General features: G+C 36.2%; 1 protein-coding gene across 2 annotated transcripts in view; it reads left to right on the forward strand.

Annotated features, from left to right (window-relative positions):
* Positions 1-18,357, forward strand: part of MSH3 (mutS homolog 3) — a 141,119-nt gene that overhangs the window by 115,840 nt on the left and 6,922 nt on the right. For both annotated transcript variants that reach the window (XM_033110824.1, XM_033110825.1), the window contains exons 21-23: positions 7,189-7,375; positions 10,745-10,874; positions 17,081-17,246. In XM_033110824.1, the coding sequence (XP_032966715.1) occupies positions 7,189-7,375; positions 10,745-10,874; positions 17,081-17,246 (483 nt within the window). The remainder of the gene's footprint in view (positions 1-7,188; positions 7,376-10,744; positions 10,875-17,080; positions 17,247-18,357) is intronic.

Consider the following 18,357-nt stretch of genomic DNA (forward strand, 5'->3'; position numbering starts at 1 on the left):
TTGTTCTTCAAAGAGGCTGGACCAGTTTAGAATCCCACCAGCAGCGTGTAAAAGCTTGTCCTTATGCTTTAAAATTAATTTAGAGGAAGAAATACCTATTTGATAATGTTTCCATATATTCTTTCAAAATTTCTCATAAGGACATTTTCATTTCTATTACTTAATGTCTTTTATATGAAGTGCTGTGTGCTAAATCATTTCTGTTAATGCCAAGGAACTTTTTCTTTCCATGTGCATGCTGTGCCTGTTTCCAAAGAGATGTGAAACGAACGGCCAGGCCTCCTGTTATCGCCAGTGGCTGCTTTCTCTTTAATTCCTTTTTGTCTTGACTGCCAAGAAGGCAAGAGCTAAATTCAAGGCTCAGGTGCAAAAGCAAATTTGGGTTAGCTTTCCCCTTCTCTTAACATGGGAGTATGTTTCTAGCATGATTCTTAGAACAGCTGCATCAGACTGAGAGAGACGCTTGTTAAAAATGCTATTGATGGAAGGAGAACTAACTCTGGGTGGTGAACACCCAGTGCAATATATAGATGATGTGTTATAGAATTGTACACTTGAAACCTATGTAATTTTACTAACCATTGTCACCCCAATACATTTAATAAAAATTAAAAAAAAATGCTACTTTTTAAGTCTTATCACAGACCTATTAAATTGTAATCTCTGGGATGAGACCACACAATTAGCATTTTAAGAGCTCATGCTAAATTTGCTCTCAAATTTGAGAATCTACTCTATGGCTTGTAATCTTAATTTCATCACATTCATTGCAATTCTTCCAGTGTAAACATATTGTTATTCTAAATCACTTCAAATCCTTTTTGTGCCCAATGGGAAAAATATTAAAATCTAAGCAGACATGTGCATAAACTTTGGCTCCAAACTTTATCTTTAAATTGCTTATTTTTGTATTATTAATTGGATATTTACAACACTGAGTTTAATTCATGCATCCCTAAATATTCATTGAGTGCCCACTATGCACTGTGCGTTGTATTGTAAGACGTATAAATAAATGCATGAAAAGCTGTAAACAGATGGCTTTAGGAATCTTCTTTCTGAATTTTGTAACCTCATATGAACCTTTTCCAGAATAAGAGGCATTTTTTTGTAGAAAAGCAGAATTTTGGCAAACGTGTACATTTGGCTTTAACTGATGTACTTATATCAGTGTATTGTGATATATGTACTCATCAGTGAACTATTTTTAGACACATATTTCTAAGGATCATTTTTAACATCTTTGAGTACACCATGGAAAAAGAGATGTTTATTAATCCTGATGAATGCAAACTTAAACCTCATTCAACTTTTTAGGCTCAGTAATTAAGTTTTAGAAAAGCAGTGAATTATTGTCTGGTTTTTAAAAAGGAAAACAATTGGCTTCTCTCTGCATAATTTATTTCTATTTATGTCAGTTAAATGTTGGTGGAAAGGGGTTTTTACATGAAGTGGCCCCTGGTTAATCATTTTCATGCCATGCTACCCACGTAAATTCTCTCTTATGGCACCCAGCTTCAGGGATGCTGTGTGCTCAGAATGCACCAGTGTGTTTATTGTGAGAGAAAATTGGAAGGTAATAGGCATTCAGATGCTTAAATGATTTTAAATGTTTGCTTTTGACTGTGTGGATAACTGGTTTGTTTTCCCAGTTTAGTATAATTCAACAAATACTGATTGAGCATCTACTGTGGCGTATTTATACTCTATTAAAAAACACATATCCTTTTGGACAGGAAGGAAACACATTAAATCAGTGCATATCTTCTACTGGGTAGTAAATACCAGCACTAAAAATCACATGATAAGTGATATTTTACTAAATGAGTAGGCTGTTAAGAATTTTATTGGCATCAGAAATGTTACCTTATGAATGTTACCTTATAAATGTCTGGTTTATTCAGTTCCTGTAGCTGTGCCTTAGCCAACAGGAGGTATCTCACTTCATCTTTTTGATTGGAAGTGGTTGTATGAATTTAATGCCTCAAAGTCATCTGAGGGTTTGGTTTGGTTTGGTTTGAAGTGCAGATCCCAGGCAGGTGCCCTGAATGCAGATCCCCTGGAGATACTGTTGTAATTGCTATGATGAAGGGAACCCTTGGACTCTATATTCAAAAACCTCTGCAAGTGACTCTGAAACTATATCCAGATATGGAGCCATTGTTCAGTTTCAACCCTTGACATTTTCCAGAAGGAAAACCAGAATCAGAAATTGTGATTTGCTCGTAATGTGAGTTCAGTTACAAAGATACACAGCCTGAGGAGGTTGTGTTGTGTTCCCTATTTATTTTATTATTTAATCAGATTAATCTTTCCCCTGGTGACTGATTATGCTTATCCTTCCTTTGATAGCCTTAATTATTTGTGGTTTTCACAGATATTGTTTAGGTTAGTAAAGAGCATTTGTTTGCTCTATTAATTATTTTCCTTTGAAATTCTTGGGGTTTTCCCTCCAGTAGACTAGTAGATGTGTTTGAGAATGATTTGCCCATTCAGTACGGTGTGGGTTGCTTTTGATAGGAAAACCCTAGTGTCCATCACACATGGTCTGCATGTGCTTTGTAGACGGTTGCAGTGAACATGGTTTCTTATGAGCCAATGTAAGTTTGGCATTTTCCTGGATTGCTGTCTTGATTCTCAGTGATGTTTCCATTGAAATTGAAAGATTGCTACAGTGGTTTTTGCTTGGTTATATATGTATTAGCAGTTCCGTTTTACAGTTTTTGTAAATTGACTTTAAATACTGGAGTGTGATCTGACTGCAACTGTTAGTAGAAGTAATTATACTAGAGAAAGAAACTTTTTCTTGTCTATTATAATTTAATTGCTGCTGATAAAGTATTTTTTATATTGGTAAAAGGAAGCTAGTTATTTAACCTGGTAATTCATTACCTTGTATTAATGTAATGATACAGTAGACTATGAAGTGTTCTTAAACGTATCATTTGTGATTTTTAAAAATAACATTTGTTTTTCTAATTACACTGTGATTCTTGGTCATCGTACAAAATTTAAAACTATAGAAAAACTCAAAAAGGAAAAACAATGAAATTGCTGCTAATTTCACCATCTGAAAGTCATTGTTGTTTGGGTGTATGGCCTTCCAGGTTTTTAAAAAATTACACACATATGGTGATAAATCATTTCTGATTTCATTCCATTTCTAGGTTAATGTTTATGTTTAATTAAATGCAGCACAGATATACTACTTCACATTTTTATACCTTTTAAATACTGTGCAGTATCTACACATCTTTCAATAATTGGTATTCTTTTGTACCTTTTTATCTTTTTTGGACTTAAAAAAAATATTTTTTCCCTTCTGTGCTCATAGCATCCTTCTAAAAAGTTAGAGTACTTTGTTATTCAGGAGATTATTTTCGCTTTGTAAAGTTTAATATATAAAAAAGCAAGAAATGTAAACATCGATACGGGACAGAATTCTGCAATATTTTTAGCAAAGTGAAGTGAATAGAACATCTTCAATTTCAAACATTAGGCAAAATAATACAAACCCTCCTACATAAAGCCCTTAGAGGACAAACAGGTTTTAATTCCACTTATATGAGGAACCTAGAATATGCAAATTTTTGAAAACAGAAAGTAGAATAGAGGTTATGGGGCTGGGGAGAGGGGAGAATGGGGAGTTATTTTTTTAAGGGGTACAGAGTTTCTGTTGTGGGACTTGAAAATGTTGTGTTAGTGGATAGTGGTAATAGCTGTACAACATTATCAGTGTGCTTAATACCACTGAATTGCACACCCAAAAATGTTAAAACATTTTTAGTAAATTTTATTACCTATCTATTTATATAAACCACAATTATTTTAAAAGCATGTCAGAACTGATTAAATACAAGCAATCATTGCTTCTGTTTAACAATTTTGATATTTAAGCTCCAGTTATTTACCTTTCAATATGAAAAAAATTTCTCCCTTGTTAATGACAGCATTTCTATCTCATGTTAGCATTTTCCATTGTATTCTGAAGGACAGAAGCTATATATGCTATTATTTAGCAACATCTAGAATAGTATCTCAAAATACGAAGGTCTCATAAAAACAAACTCTTGTTCATAGTTTCATGGAAGTGTTCTTTATTTTAGCAACTGTTTCAACTGATTTAATTTATTTTCTCCATTAATGCTTTATTAAGCTTTGTTGACCTATACAAGCTTTGTAGGTGAGGAGGGAATGAACAGGGATTAGAAAGAGTAGTCAGTTGCCATTCCTAAAAAGTATCAGAGTGATTTTTCTTTTCGTAATCATATAGCTGTAACCTGTCTACTCAGAGCAAACTGTAAGATGAAACCTAAAGAATGCATTTTTCATTATATTTGAATATAAATAAAGAGAGAATGATAGTATGTTCTGGTAATCTTTAACTCTCTAACATATTGTAACATTTGAAAAATTTCAAAATCATTGTCCAATAGTATGTCTTATAAATGCTTGTTGAGTTAATAAAAAAAATTGCAAACATTTTGTTAATTAATTTATACCCTACCTTGCTCCAAAAAATGTATTTTAGGCTAAGTTTACTGGGAAATGTACAATAGAGCAAAATAATATGAGTAAAATGGTATCCAAAGACATTGGATCAAAGAGAAATATGGATAGAAACGTGCAATAATATCAGAGTTGCTACTGGCATTATAAAGTGTTATACAGTTGTTTCCTGTTAACCAAGATGAAAAGGAAGATGTGTTTAGAGATAAAATTGTGTCCATCGGAATCATATAAAGTCATTATATACTGTTGAAATTTTGGGGAAAATAAACTATATGTTTCTTAAGAGAAGTTAACAGAAAATATTTTTATCAAGAAACAGTTCTTACAGTTACAAATGTGTGCTTCCCCCGTGGCCTCAGAGACTGGTTAATGAGCCAGCATTTGTTCAGTGTGTCTTGGGCAGCATTGCTACTTTATTGTGCTCTGGAAAAATAAAATTGTAATAGAAAATGTGTTGATTCCTAATGCAGTGGCTTTCAAACTATCCTACAGGATGTTAGGAGTCTCACAGTCTTCTCTGGATGGGGAAAAGGACCTAATAGTTAATAGTGATGGGTTCTTAACCAAATCAGCATTCCTTATATCTCATCTGCAGAGTCAGTTTGTTTAGAAAATTTCATTTGAACAATGGATTTAACAGCTGAAAAACCACTGGCCTAATAGTGGAGTTGGGACCATTGCTTAACAAAAATGCATCCAAGATCCCCTGAAATCTGGCCTGGCTTCCTTGAGGACAGACACCCTACAATACTATGAGACACATTGGTACCGTAAGGTTTTGCTGTACACGTTTTGGTACCATTTCTATAAAGCCATCCCACCCACCTTTCCAGAGATTAAATTTCTATACTTTTTGGTATGTTTATTAAGTTTACATTAAACTTTGAAATCCATATAAATTTATTTTGGAATATGGTTTGAATAGGGACAGACACATCTTTGTTTTTTTTCTGAAATAACCAATCAGCTAGCATCTTTTTTACTGATTGATCATTCATCCTTTCCCCCTGATTTGAAATGTTGTCTTTGAATATCTTTCCTAAACCTCTATGGTAACCATTCTGCTACCATAGTGTTTCTAGAAAGCACTTAAGTATAATACTTAAACTATTGCATTGAAATATTATCCAGTGTTTGCTCGTTATTCTAATTCTTGAGAATTGAAGGTCCCTCAAATATTTGCCTTAATCAGAGCTGTTTCATTATCAGCCAAAGATTTGTTTTTTTTTTTTTTGTCAGCTTACAACCTCTCAGGAATAAAAGCAATCAATGTTAAATGAGGGTCAAACATTATGAATCTGAAGAATTCAGAGTGGTTGCAGAGGTAGGAAAGTTGAATCTTCTCACTTTGTAGTAGGGGAAAGAATAGTAAAGCAAACAGTGAAAACTGAGGTAAATAACAATATTTGAGCTTTGAAAAAGTAACCAGAATGCTTCTACGTTAGCAACATTTCAGAAATTATGTTGCATAGTTACTGATTTTAAAATGGATAAAGTTGACAGCAGTGTTAGTAAAACCATATCAACTCCATCACAGATGTAGTTAATTACAGGTTCTAAATGCGATTGATTATTACAGCTATTCTCCTAAGGCTCCACAGATCCGCAGGGAAACCATTCCACTCCGTCTGCCCTCGCCCTGTACAGGGCGCCAGCCACAGGGTGGTTAAGGCTTTATTTCACCATGACTTTCTCCAGAAATAAAAGGTACATTATGCTGCTGTAGGTCATATGTGAACTGTTGTAACAGAACTGCACTGATGGAGGTATTTTGCTGAGAAAATAGTTGAACCAGAAATCACAAAGCTGGCTAGCAGGTTGAAAAATCTGAATTCCAGGTTTTTCTATGAAGTACTCGACCTTGAGTGAGAGTTACTTAATTACTCCCCTTTCCCCAAGGTTCCTTTTATACTAAATAGGCCTTGTTCCAAATGTGTTCTGTAGTCCCTTATTGTCCCAGGGTGCTCTGGGAGAAGTTTTAGGGGTTCACGGATAAATGAGTTAGAGAAATGCTGTATACTAATCTCTCTCTAGGAAATGCACAATGTGTAGCTGAATATTAAAACATTCAAGAAGTCTTACGGGAAGGAACCCTTACATCTTTTGGACCTGTTTCTTGACATCTCCAAGAAATGTGTTCCATGAAGTCCACTTTAAGAACCTATATTAAGTGTCTGAGGTTACTAAACCTCCGTAATTCTAGTTCTAATAAAAATGTTTTATCTTAAGTTATTTCAACAAGGTACTTTAATTCAGTTTGGAATAATATCAGTGTGGAATCTTCTTAGGGAAACACTGGTAAAAGCCTTTATTTGTACTTGTGGATTTTAAACACAGTGACACAGAGAAGCATCATTTTCCCCCTGTGAGTACCAAAACTTTGTTTTGAGATGATTGATCAGAAAAAGGCAGAGACAGAAGTTTCCCTACTTTTCAGGAGCTCTGTCCAGTTCATAAATTCTTCTTTTCGGAATGTTTCTACAAGATGCTATTCGATGTTAGGCACTCTTTATATCCAATAAATACTTTCTTTTGTTTAATATAATTTCAGCTGTTATTGGGTCTAAGTATATAGACCCCCTAAGGATCTTTTATATTTATTGTTTAGAAAATAATGCCTAGTTTCTTAATAATAAAGTTCAGAGGAAAATCAGGGTGTCTTTATCTTATTTATAGGATGGGTGCTGCAGATAATATATATAAAGGACAGAGTACATTTATGGAAGAATTGACTGACACAGCAGAAATAATAAAAAAAGCAACATCACAGTCCTTGGTTATCATGGATGAATTAGGAAGAGGGACGAGCACCCATGATGGAATTGCCATTGCTTATGCTACACTTGAGCATTTTATTAGAGAGGTAAGCATCCTGCATGTTTGTTTTTCATAAATGGTGCATACTATACAAATTGTTTTCTCAGTTTCTAAATAGTCAACATTATTTTTAATTGTTATAATTAACCCTATTCCTGCAGTTGATCATTCAAATGGTGTCCATTGAGCTCAGATACATTGGCCCTAAATAATGTTTGTATTTGTTTGATGTGCCTCACTGGCAAAATTTCCACCCAGAACTGTATTTTAGTATCCTTAGCAAACTCTAAATGAAGAGCAGGGACCATTCACCTGCAACCCAATCCTAGAGGAAAGAACGAAAAGAAGATAGTGCCATTTTTACCCTGTGAAGTACTTTTTTCAACAATATCCTAAAAAAATCTCCATATAAAGTCTTTGACTTCATCTCTTTGTGCCTCTGTTTCAGTAACATCCCTCCTTCACTGCATATCTGTTTTCAGAGTACATTTTTAAGCATTTCAGTGCTTAGATTTTGATTGTGTCACACTTTTAATCCCTGTTATCTCCCATCAAACTCTCACCTTTTATTTACTTTTTGTCTTTGTTCATTTTGGTCTCTCCCTTTCTATCACTTGCCCCTGAGCCTTGTCTCTTATTTAGTTTTCCTTTTTTAATTTTGTTCTCTATCTTCTTATTTTCTCTCTCTGGCTTCCCCATTTTCATTTCTTTTTCTCTTCCTTAAATGGTCAATAAAAGCATATTTTTTTAACTCATTTTTTTGCTAAACAACATAATGCTGAAATAAAATCCCTTTTTCTTTAAACTTTGATGGCCCTTACCTTTTTGTTTAAACAGATTTAGTAGGTAATGATGACATGTTTTCTACTTTGAAATACTTTTTTAGTTTTCTTTAAAAATAAATAATTTATTTGCAAAAAAGATGTAGCTCAGAAACTTTTCTTTAACCATTATAGAAACTATATATCACAAGTTCAGTAAGTCCTAATACTGCCTCCAGAACACATTTTAAACATTCATTCAAGAGCTTTCAGCAACAAAGTATAACAGAACTGAATTTGTCCCTTTGAGTTTGATTTCATTGTTTCTACTCTATAGCAGTGTATCAGTTACTACAGTTACTATGACTGCATAACAAATTATTCCAAAACTGTCACTTAAAACAATAATAATCCTTTACTATCTCTCGCAGTGTCTGGAGGTGAGGAATTATGAACCAGCTTAGCTGGGTGGTATTGGTTCGTGGTCTCCCCTGAGGTTGCAGTCAAGTTGTCAGCCAGGGCTGGAGTTATCCGAAGGCTCGACCGTGGCTGGAGGATCCTCTTCCACTGTGGCTCACCCACATGACTGACATGTGGGTACTGGTGGTTGGCCAGGTTCCTCAGTACCTTTCCCTGTGGGCCTCTCTACAGAGCTGCTTAAGTTTCCTTACAGAATGGCATCTGCCTTCCCGCTGGGGAAGCAATCCAAGAGGCCAAGATAGAGGCAGCAATCCATTGTATGACCTAGCTTCAGAAGTCAACACGTTGTCACTGCCATCGTGTTCTGATGACCACACAAGCCAGCCCTGATTCAGTGTGGGAAGAGACAGTTCAACAGCCTGAACACTGAGGGGTGATGATTTGGAGGTCCATGCTGGAAAACTGGCTATCAAAACCAGTTTGGCAATACTTCAAAGCATCATACTTCACAAACAAATTATGACAAATGAATTTGTCATTTCTGTTTTCATTACTTCTCATAGCAGTTTTTGAATATTTTAAATGTTAATGAAGAAAGTGTTATTTTTAGATAAAATTTAGGAGGGAATTCATTGAAGAGTATTCGTCTGGAACAAGAGACTCTAACCTTTTTATGGATGAGAATCTTTATTTTCGTGGTGTCTTTTGATTGCTAAGATGAGGAAGAGAGATCAGAGAGGAATAATGGGGCAGGCTGTGTATTGCTGCTGCATGTGCACGTGGCATTGAGGGGAGCAGTGCTGTAGCCCAAACCCTTAGGTCTTCTGGCTGGTGGTGCCCCTCAGCTCAGGCAAGGAGCACCAGGGCCAGAGAGCTGATCGTATGACTCTTTGGGGCAGATTTTAAGAGCAGCTTGTGGAAGAAGCCCTGCCCTAATAACTTTATTTATAAAAATTGTTCTAAGAGAGGATGCCCAGGTCTGACTTTTAATACGGTAGATGGCAGATGAATCAAAACTGGAATTCTTCAATTTAATTACCTTCTGCTAATTTTTAGACTATAAGTTTGTCTTCTGCTAATTTTTAGACTATGATTTGGTGTCAACTTCCCTCAAGCTAGGGAGTTCTAGAATATATGATAACGTGTGCTTTAAAATAATGCTCATTAAAGATTTCACGTATCCATACTAATACTAAAAACAAAAATTTTTAATGGTGGGAGTAGAGTGGGGAGAAGAGTAAGCACTGCATTATATAGACTGCCAACTAATAATTATAGAGAGAATTTTTTAAATATTAATTAACCACCATAATAATAACTGATTAAGGCAATGATATTCAATAGGTGGTAAAATCTTTGGATGAAAAATTGTTGGAGAAAAGGATATTCACACAATCTAAAAGTATCGCTCTACAAGGTATTTATTAATTACAAAGGAAAAAGGTGTCAGTACAGTGAAGGAATCTTCTGGATACCCACTTAAACCAAATAATCAAATTTAGCATCCCCAATAATGGGTCAAATTGACCTGTGCCTCCTGATGTGATGTACAGAAAAGGGTATGTCACCTATATAGATATGTGATATTGCGGGCAATAAGGTTTAATCTGAAACTAATCAGGAGGAAACAATCATACAAATCCAAACTGAGGGACATGCAAAACAGCTCTCCTTCAAAAATTGTTAATGTCAAAAATGTTAATGTCATAAAAGACAAAAAAGTCTGGGGAACTCTTCTAGATTAATGGAGATTGAAGAGATATGACGAAGTGCACTGCGTGATCCTTGATTTTTTTTTTTTTAAAGAACATTTATGAGGAACATTAATGGGACAGTTTAGGAAAATGTATAGGCTGTGTGTTAGATATCATAGCAGAATTATCAATGTTAAATTTGAGTGTAAAAAATGTTATTCTGATTATGTAGGAGAATGTTTTTTGGTTTTATAAGATAGAATCTTAAGTATTTGGGGATGAAGTGTCACAATATCTGCAATTAATTCTCAAATGGTTCAGGGGAAAAAAGTGTGGTGTTGAGTGGGGAGGAAGGAAGGGGAAATATGACAAAGTATTAACAGTTGGTTGTTTAGATAAAGAGTATATAGATGTTCGTTGTACTTTTCTTACAACTTTTATGAAGATTTAAAAGTTTTCAAAACAGAAAATTGGAGAAAAGTTTTAATTAAGTAACATTTTAAAATAAAATAACATTTATTATATGTCTTATTGCTTTAGGTGAAATCCTTAACCCTGTTTGTCACCCATTATCCACCAGTTTGTGAATTAGAGAAAAGTTACTCACAGCAGGTGGGGAATTATCACATGGGATTCTTGGTCAATGAGGATGAAAGCGAACAAGATGCAGGTATGAAACATTCCTGTAATAGGTACAACTAGATTGTTACTTGTTTTCATGTTTGATAACTCAAAGTTTATAGGAACCTGAACTTACTGCTTATTAGTAATAAAAGCTGTGAATGTTGATTATAAATGACATTTGTCCAAATTAATTTTCTCTAAGCTTTGGGTCAAATAGAATTCACGTTTACCCTTGCCATCTCTGAGTCTTTCCCTGCTCTTCCATATCTCATTTTTGTAGAAGAAGAGGGTGAGGCTGGGGGACACTTCGGTGTTTTCTCTCCGAGTTACCTCAGGAAAGAGATCCTAACAATCAAATGCAGAGTGTAGTGTTTTAAGATGCCCAATATGCATTTCCCAAAATATCATTTAATGTTAATTACTAAGGACCATATGCTATAGTGAACATGTTTTATCTTACTTTGGTAAGGAAATTGAAGACAGGTGAAGTGGCTTGCCCGTTGGCCACCTGGGTGGGGGCTGAACCCTTGTTGTCTCTCGGCAATTCTCTTCTAGGGCAGTTCTGCAAGAACTGCTATGTGGGATCTACAGTATTCTTCCTAGCCTTTCCACTTACTATTAATATCACAGAAATGAGACATTTCATGGCAAAGAACACCACTAGCCAAGAGAAACAAATTCAAGTGCTATATGTAACGCAGTAGATTTTAGCATAATTTTTTTCCTGTGGTAGTAATTTTTGAAAGCTACCAGCCTGTAGGCCACTGATGGTTTACACAGTTGATGTGCAATAATGGAAAATCCATTATCTAAGACATCAAGAGTCCAAATTTTATTTTGGAAAGGAATAAGAATGGACCTGAAAAAGGAATCAGGCACCTAGCCCAAATAAAACAAAGCACTGGACCTAAGATAAAGTAACGTTAGGCAATGCTTGCCTTTCGCCACTATGCAGTCTTGAAAAACACATCATAAATTCTCTCGTGGAATCAGTTTTGTGCCTATTAATCTGCATCCAAAGTGACGGGAGGAGCTTATAAGCTAAAACCCAGTGGGATACACGAAATCGAGTTCCCCGATCCGGAAGGGCCAGTGATAAAGGTTTGATGTGAGCTCACTGCTAACCCCGAGCCTTATGTATCAAGTGTTTTGGCATTTGATTTTATTGATTTGAAATTTTGTTCGTGAACGTAATTTTAAAAGTTAAGTGATGCTTAAAGGCTCGAGCCAACAGGCAGCAGTCCCTTGCTTCTGTCCCTTCATTCCATGCTCTCTCCCCATCCCAGTCTGAAAGCAAATGCTTTCAACTCTTTCATGCACTTCTTTTATATTTCCCCATGGTATGCTTATTTTCCTCTTTCTTAGTTCACCAACTTGATATAATACTGATTGACTTCTCATTTTGTTAGATGGAGGTCTTCAGCTTTCCCTTCTTCTGTCCCCCCGGTAGAGTTGTTTCACATTTTCTGTTTCATTCATATTCATTGTTTTCACTATTGTTGCCAGTAAGTATTACTTACTCATGAACCAGCTAGGGAGACAAGTGCATTTTCTTTCTTTTACAACTTTTTCTGTTTTCTTGAAGGTAATAATTGCGTTGTTTTTATTTTTTCATTTCATTGTTTTATTTGAGTATGTATCCGAATCTTCCTGTATCCTCCAGTAGCTTCGTAAAACGCCTCTCTATAGACATTTTCCCATACTATTGAACCTACTGTTCCATTTCCCCATTGGGGTCATTCCTCCTGGAACTCTTTCTTTTCCTGCTTGTAGGCCTGCCCAGCTGTTGTCCTAAGACCTGCCTTTACCATCATCCTAGGAAATCTCTTACCCTCTCTACTGTGCATTTGATTGCAAGTAACAACACTTGAACTCACACTGGCTCAAACAGTAAAGGTATATATAATCTCCCATTACAGAAACATCCAAGGAAAAGTGGGCTTCAGTTCCTCTTCTTTTCAATTCTCCGGGCTCTGACTTCAGCCCTACTTGCTCCATCATCAGGCTGGTGGCAAGACTGGCTGCATCTCTTATGGGCATCACATCCAGAATTGACAATGTCCAAAAGAAGAGAAGAAATCAGCATTTCCTGTGACTCTTAGGAGAAAGGGAACTTTTTTCAGATGCCCATTGGCAACTCATCATGGTCCCATCTCATTTTCAGAATTGAATCACATGCTCATTCTTGAACCAGTTCTTAGAAGTGAGAAGAGCAGGGGTGACTGATCAGCCTAGACTGTAATCAGGATCAAGTTTTGGAGCTGCATCTGAGAACACGCTTCCCTGAGTTACATGGTCAGGGCGTTAACTCCTTTATTAATCAGGGTTTTCTTAAAGGTGGAATAGATTTTAGATAGGCTAGTAATAATAACTAAAGGAGGTAAAATTTTTGAGACTTTGCATGAATGAAAATGTCTCCATTATACCATCATACTTGATTACAGTTTAGCTAAGACTAGAATTTTAAGTTGAAAATCATTTTCACTTAAAAATTTGAAGCATTGCTCCATTGCTTGCTCACTTCCAATTTTATTCCTGGCTATCTCTATGCTTCATCCATTACCTCTAACCTACCTCCTCTTCTGTCTAAATTAGAGGCCATTACATAGATCATCAGTAAAATGCCCCAAATACCCTTTTGGGTGGCTTCAAGATAGTATGTTTATCTATTTTCCATGGTGTGGTAGGTAGAGCGGTGACCAGCAGCAAGGAACCTGTGTTTCAGGCTATTCCAGTCTATCAAATATTGTACAAGTCACCTAACCTCATCCGCCTCTTAATTTATATGAATCTATCCTAAAAGTGACTTCAGAAGCTATTTGATCAGGACACATCTCTTTAATAACTGCCTATAGAAGTTTGGTTTTAAAACAGATTTGGTAAGCCTCCCTGTAACAAGCAGAAACATGAATTACTACTTTAAATGATTCTAAGCCGTGTCAGATAAGCTTTTTAATAATATCCATTTAAGAAATGGTCATAGGTTGTAAGTAAAGTCCTTACCAAGAACTTGTATTGTGAAGCTGTGCAGAAATGAGTTGTTTTTGCCGTTTTCTTTCCCACCTGGCTCTCTCTGCCTCCACATTTCCATTATACACGTACATTCCCTCCCTCCTTCCTGCCCTCTTTTCCACCCGCCCGCCCTCCCTCCTTTCTTCCCTCCCTTTCCCATACAAAAGGGATGAAGGACAGTCTTGAGGTAGAACATAACTAATAAAAAGTTCCCCCAGGTGATTATGGAAGAGTGGGCACATTATTTACTTTGATGGTGTAAGAATTACCATAATTAATACTAAAGTACAGACTGGCATATCATGATAAATTCAGCAACTGTACTGAAGTATGTTAACAAGTTATTCAGAACGTATTTTATGTAATTTAGCTATATTTGATAGCTATATTAAATGTAACAAGCATTTTATAACTTTACATATTATATATGTTGTATATTATATATAAAGCAAAAAAAGAAAAATGCCATCATCAAAGCAATGTTGAAGTAAGGAGGTTTTGTGGCATTTCATAGGCCTTGAGAAAAAGATGGATGGAAGGGTGGGTGGGTTGGTGGGTGGATGCATGGATGCATAAATGGACAGACAGATGAATGAGTCTTTTTGTAGAAAGACCAACATGAGGCTAGATTAGAGAGGAAGAGGCTGGAGGTAGGTAGAACAGTTAGGACTAACCCAGTTGAAGTGATAAAGAAAATATTTCTATCTTAAAGATGAGAAGAGTTTGCTGTTTTGATTGCCTACTGCTGTTCACTTTTCGTCTTGTGAGCATTGCAGAGTAACAGAGAATTATCCAGGTTAGCACACATGGGTTTCTACATGCTTCTTTCCTTGTCTGCTCCCACCCACTTCCTCAGCTCTTCTTTGTGTTCCTTAAGTTTTTATTTGGAGGCAAAGGTATTCTTAGTGCTTTATAATATAAGTTTCAGTCTATGTCTTCCTAAGAGTGTCGGCATTCTTTTCACCTCCCACTTCCAGCACCCACCCTTAGAAAGCTATTATTTGCCAGTTGCTGAATTCTTCGGGGAGGTTAAGGAAAATTCCATAATCCTGTTTCTCTGTTGTGTTCACTCTTTTGGCTTTTTAGTTTTTAGCTAATAAAAGAATAAAGCATACACATTTATCAAATGAAATAATGTGTGAGAAAAAGCTCTTGATAAACTTGCAATAAGTGTACTAGGGTCTCGGAAATCATTGCAAATCTGGTTCATCTGGGACATTTTTAGTGCAGTGATTTTGAATTTCATAATAAAAGCTGCATATTGCTCAGGTGCTTTAGATTTGATTTATCAAAGATTAACTATATACAGCATTGTGCTTGTAGTATTGTATTTTGTTATATACCAATTCTTTAACAGTTTTTAATTCATATGCGTGTATATGTGTGGTGGACTGGGTTTCCCGGGAAGCCGAATCTGAGACTTGTGTGCCAGAGGTTCACTGGGGAGTGTTGTCATGGTGAGCACCTGAGGGCAGGACGGGGCAGGGCTGGGCTGTGTTGTAGCCATAAGGCTTCAGTTAACCCTACGGAGATCTTTGGGGCTGGGATGGTCTTCCGACTTACCTCAACTTGGGGTGAGGGAACCAGGCCTTACACCCTTTCTTAGTTTTCTATTGTAGCATAACCAATTACCACAAAACATAGCAGATTAAAAGCAGCAAACACTATTATCTCATAATTTCTGTGGGCCAGGAATCCACGGGCAGCTGAGCTGAACACCTCTGCCTCACGGTCTCGCACTAGGCGACAAGCAAGGTATTGGCCGGGGCAGCAGTCACTTCAGGGTGTGACTGGTGCAGTCCACTTCCCAGCGCACCACACATGCCTGTTGGCAGGCCTTGGAATATCTACTTCCAAGTTCGATCACGTGGCTATTGGCTGGCCTCCAGGCCCTCACTAACTGTTGGCCAGAGACATCAGTTTCTTTCCAGATGGGCCTTTCCATAGCGCAGCCTACAACGTGTCAACTAGCTTCCCTCGGAGCAAGCAAACAAACAAGAAAGTGAGAGTACCCAAGACAGAGGCCACAATCTTTTGTAATCTAATCTCGGAAGTGACCTCCATCATTTTTGCCATATTCTGTGCATGAGAAGCAAGTCACTGAAGTAGAGGAAATGATACAAGGTCATGAACACCAGGAGGCAGGGGTCTTTGGTGGCCTTAGTAGAGGCTACCTACCAACTCCCATAGCAACCAGTCACACTGGATGCAGGCTGCTCAAGACTGCGGATCGGGACCTTGGATGAAGCAGCTCTGTTCAGCTGAGGCAATTCCTAAAGGGCATACAGCGGAGAGTTGCAGGCTAACAACCTTCCTCACAGTTGGGGCAATAAACCCTTCAATCCTGAGTGGGATCTGGGTGGTACTGAACAGCATCCACTTCTATATATAAACTCGTGGTTAACTACCCTGTTTCCCCAAAAATAAGACCTAGCCAGACCATCAGCTCTAATGAGTCTTTTGGAGCAAAAATTAATATAAAACCTGGTCTTATATAAGACCCAGTATTATATTATAGTATAGTATAGTATAGTATAGTATATTAATTTGTTATATATCATAAGACATGGTCTTATGATATATAATAGTAAAATAAGACTGGGTCTTATATTAATTTTTGCTCCCAAAGACGCATTAGAGCTGATGGTCTGGCTAGGTCTTATTTTCGGGGAAACATGGTAGGATATTTAATAAACCAGAATTTCTCAATCTTACTTAAACTGTGCGACGTAGTATTTCCTTATCTGTTTTTGTTGTTTCGTTTCTAGCACTTTTAGAAAAAAACTTTTATGTATGTTACTTTACAGAATGCATTACATACAAGACTGTTTGAATACCTTCTCTCACTGGAATAACACTTTTTTAAAATCTGTTTTTAAAGGAGAAATTGTACCATATATCAAAACCACTCTCTTTTTGATACAGAATTCAGTTCAAAAATTTCAGCAAGCAGCATAAAATTACATACTTCTTAGCTTGCAATAGACCATTGTTTAAAAAAAACATTATAAGTGAGCTAAAAGATCCTCAATGCAAAAACATTTTCAAAACAGTACTTCCCCTTTTTCTAAATATGTAAAATTGATCAAAGGTGCTAACAGGTGATTAGGAACAATGGGTTTCTTTTTCAGATTGTAAATTTTAGTAAGGTTATAGGAACTTACATGTCTTCTTTAATCCTCCAGTTTCTTTAAACTTTCAGGCATGGGTTTTTTTTAAATCTCCTTTTTGCTTTTGTAGGTGAAGAAGTCCCTGATTTTGTCACTTTTCTTTATCAAGTAACTAGAGGAATTGCAGCAAGGAGTTATGGACTAAATGTGGCTAAACTAGCAGATGTTCCTGGAGAAATTTTAAAGACAGCAGCTAGCAAGTCAAAAGAGCTGGAACGATTAGTAAACATGAAAAGGTCAGAATGTTTGTTCTGTATGTTTTGATTTATAATGAAATCTTCCAAGTTGTCCAAGGAAGAGGCTTGTCCTGTATGTGAATATCAGATCTACCTTTAAGCACTTCTTCAAATATTCTGAAACATTTAATTACAATAAAATGAAAACAGCCCTTCTCAAAATTCATATGAACTCAATTTTCTTCTCTAGTCAGATCTTTATCTATTAAGTTCCTAAATTGTTTTTTCAGTCATTTTTCTGAATAATTAACTCCTTATTTGTGGCAACACATTAGTTGCTTAAAACATTCGTGTATACAAAAGACTACTAAAAGAAAACTCAATATATAAAACCTGTAGGGTACCTCTTTTTTCCACATACTGCATTCAGATGTACAGTGGTTGCATGCAGGAATTAAGAATTCTGTCAGGACATGAATGAAAATAATAGTGTTATGTAACTAGGTAATTGTAATTAGTGTCCAGATGTCACTTACTTTGTGGATTTGTTGTGACAAATTTTTCCTTATAAACTTGATTTCTCTCTGTCACCTAGAATGCTCATGTGCATGCAGCCCACCCTTTGCCCTTCATACCCAGCAAGTATGTAGTCAGTATGTAAACTAATCTTAATATGAACCTGAGCTGTACTTCAGAAAGATGATATTCTTAGGAAAATATCACATGAATAAATAAGAAATTACAGTCCTTAGCTCCTCAGCCAGTCCTACCCCTGCTCTATCTGAAGAGTCTGACCTGCCTGAGGTAGGTGTCCTGGGCAGTAACCATGTGACTTAGTGGACAGATTTGTCTGTCAAATAGAAAATCTTGGCCGCCCACCATACTCTAAGAATATTTTTTTAAGTCTGGAAATCGTTACCAAATTTAAATATTGAAATACTAATACTTATTATCAGTTAAAGAAACAATTGCCAAGTTGTGTACTAAAGTAGAGTTGTGCAACCAACTTCTCTTTTTCCTTTTTTCCTCTTGCAGTTTTGCCTTGCACTCTGCACCTTGCAATGGTAAATGGTGGTTGACCAGGTCCAAAGTGCTAGAATACTACAAATGACATATCGATTTTTCTATTGACATTATCTTCTAGATCATTTCCTTAATGCCATATTAAAAG

The sequence above is a fragment of the Rhinolophus ferrumequinum genome, chromosome 7, assembly GCF_004115265.2.
Source record: "Rhinolophus ferrumequinum isolate MPI-CBG mRhiFer1 chromosome 7, mRhiFer1_v1.p, whole genome shotgun sequence".
Taxonomy (NCBI): Eukaryota; Metazoa; Chordata; class Mammalia; order Chiroptera; family Rhinolophidae; genus Rhinolophus; species Rhinolophus ferrumequinum.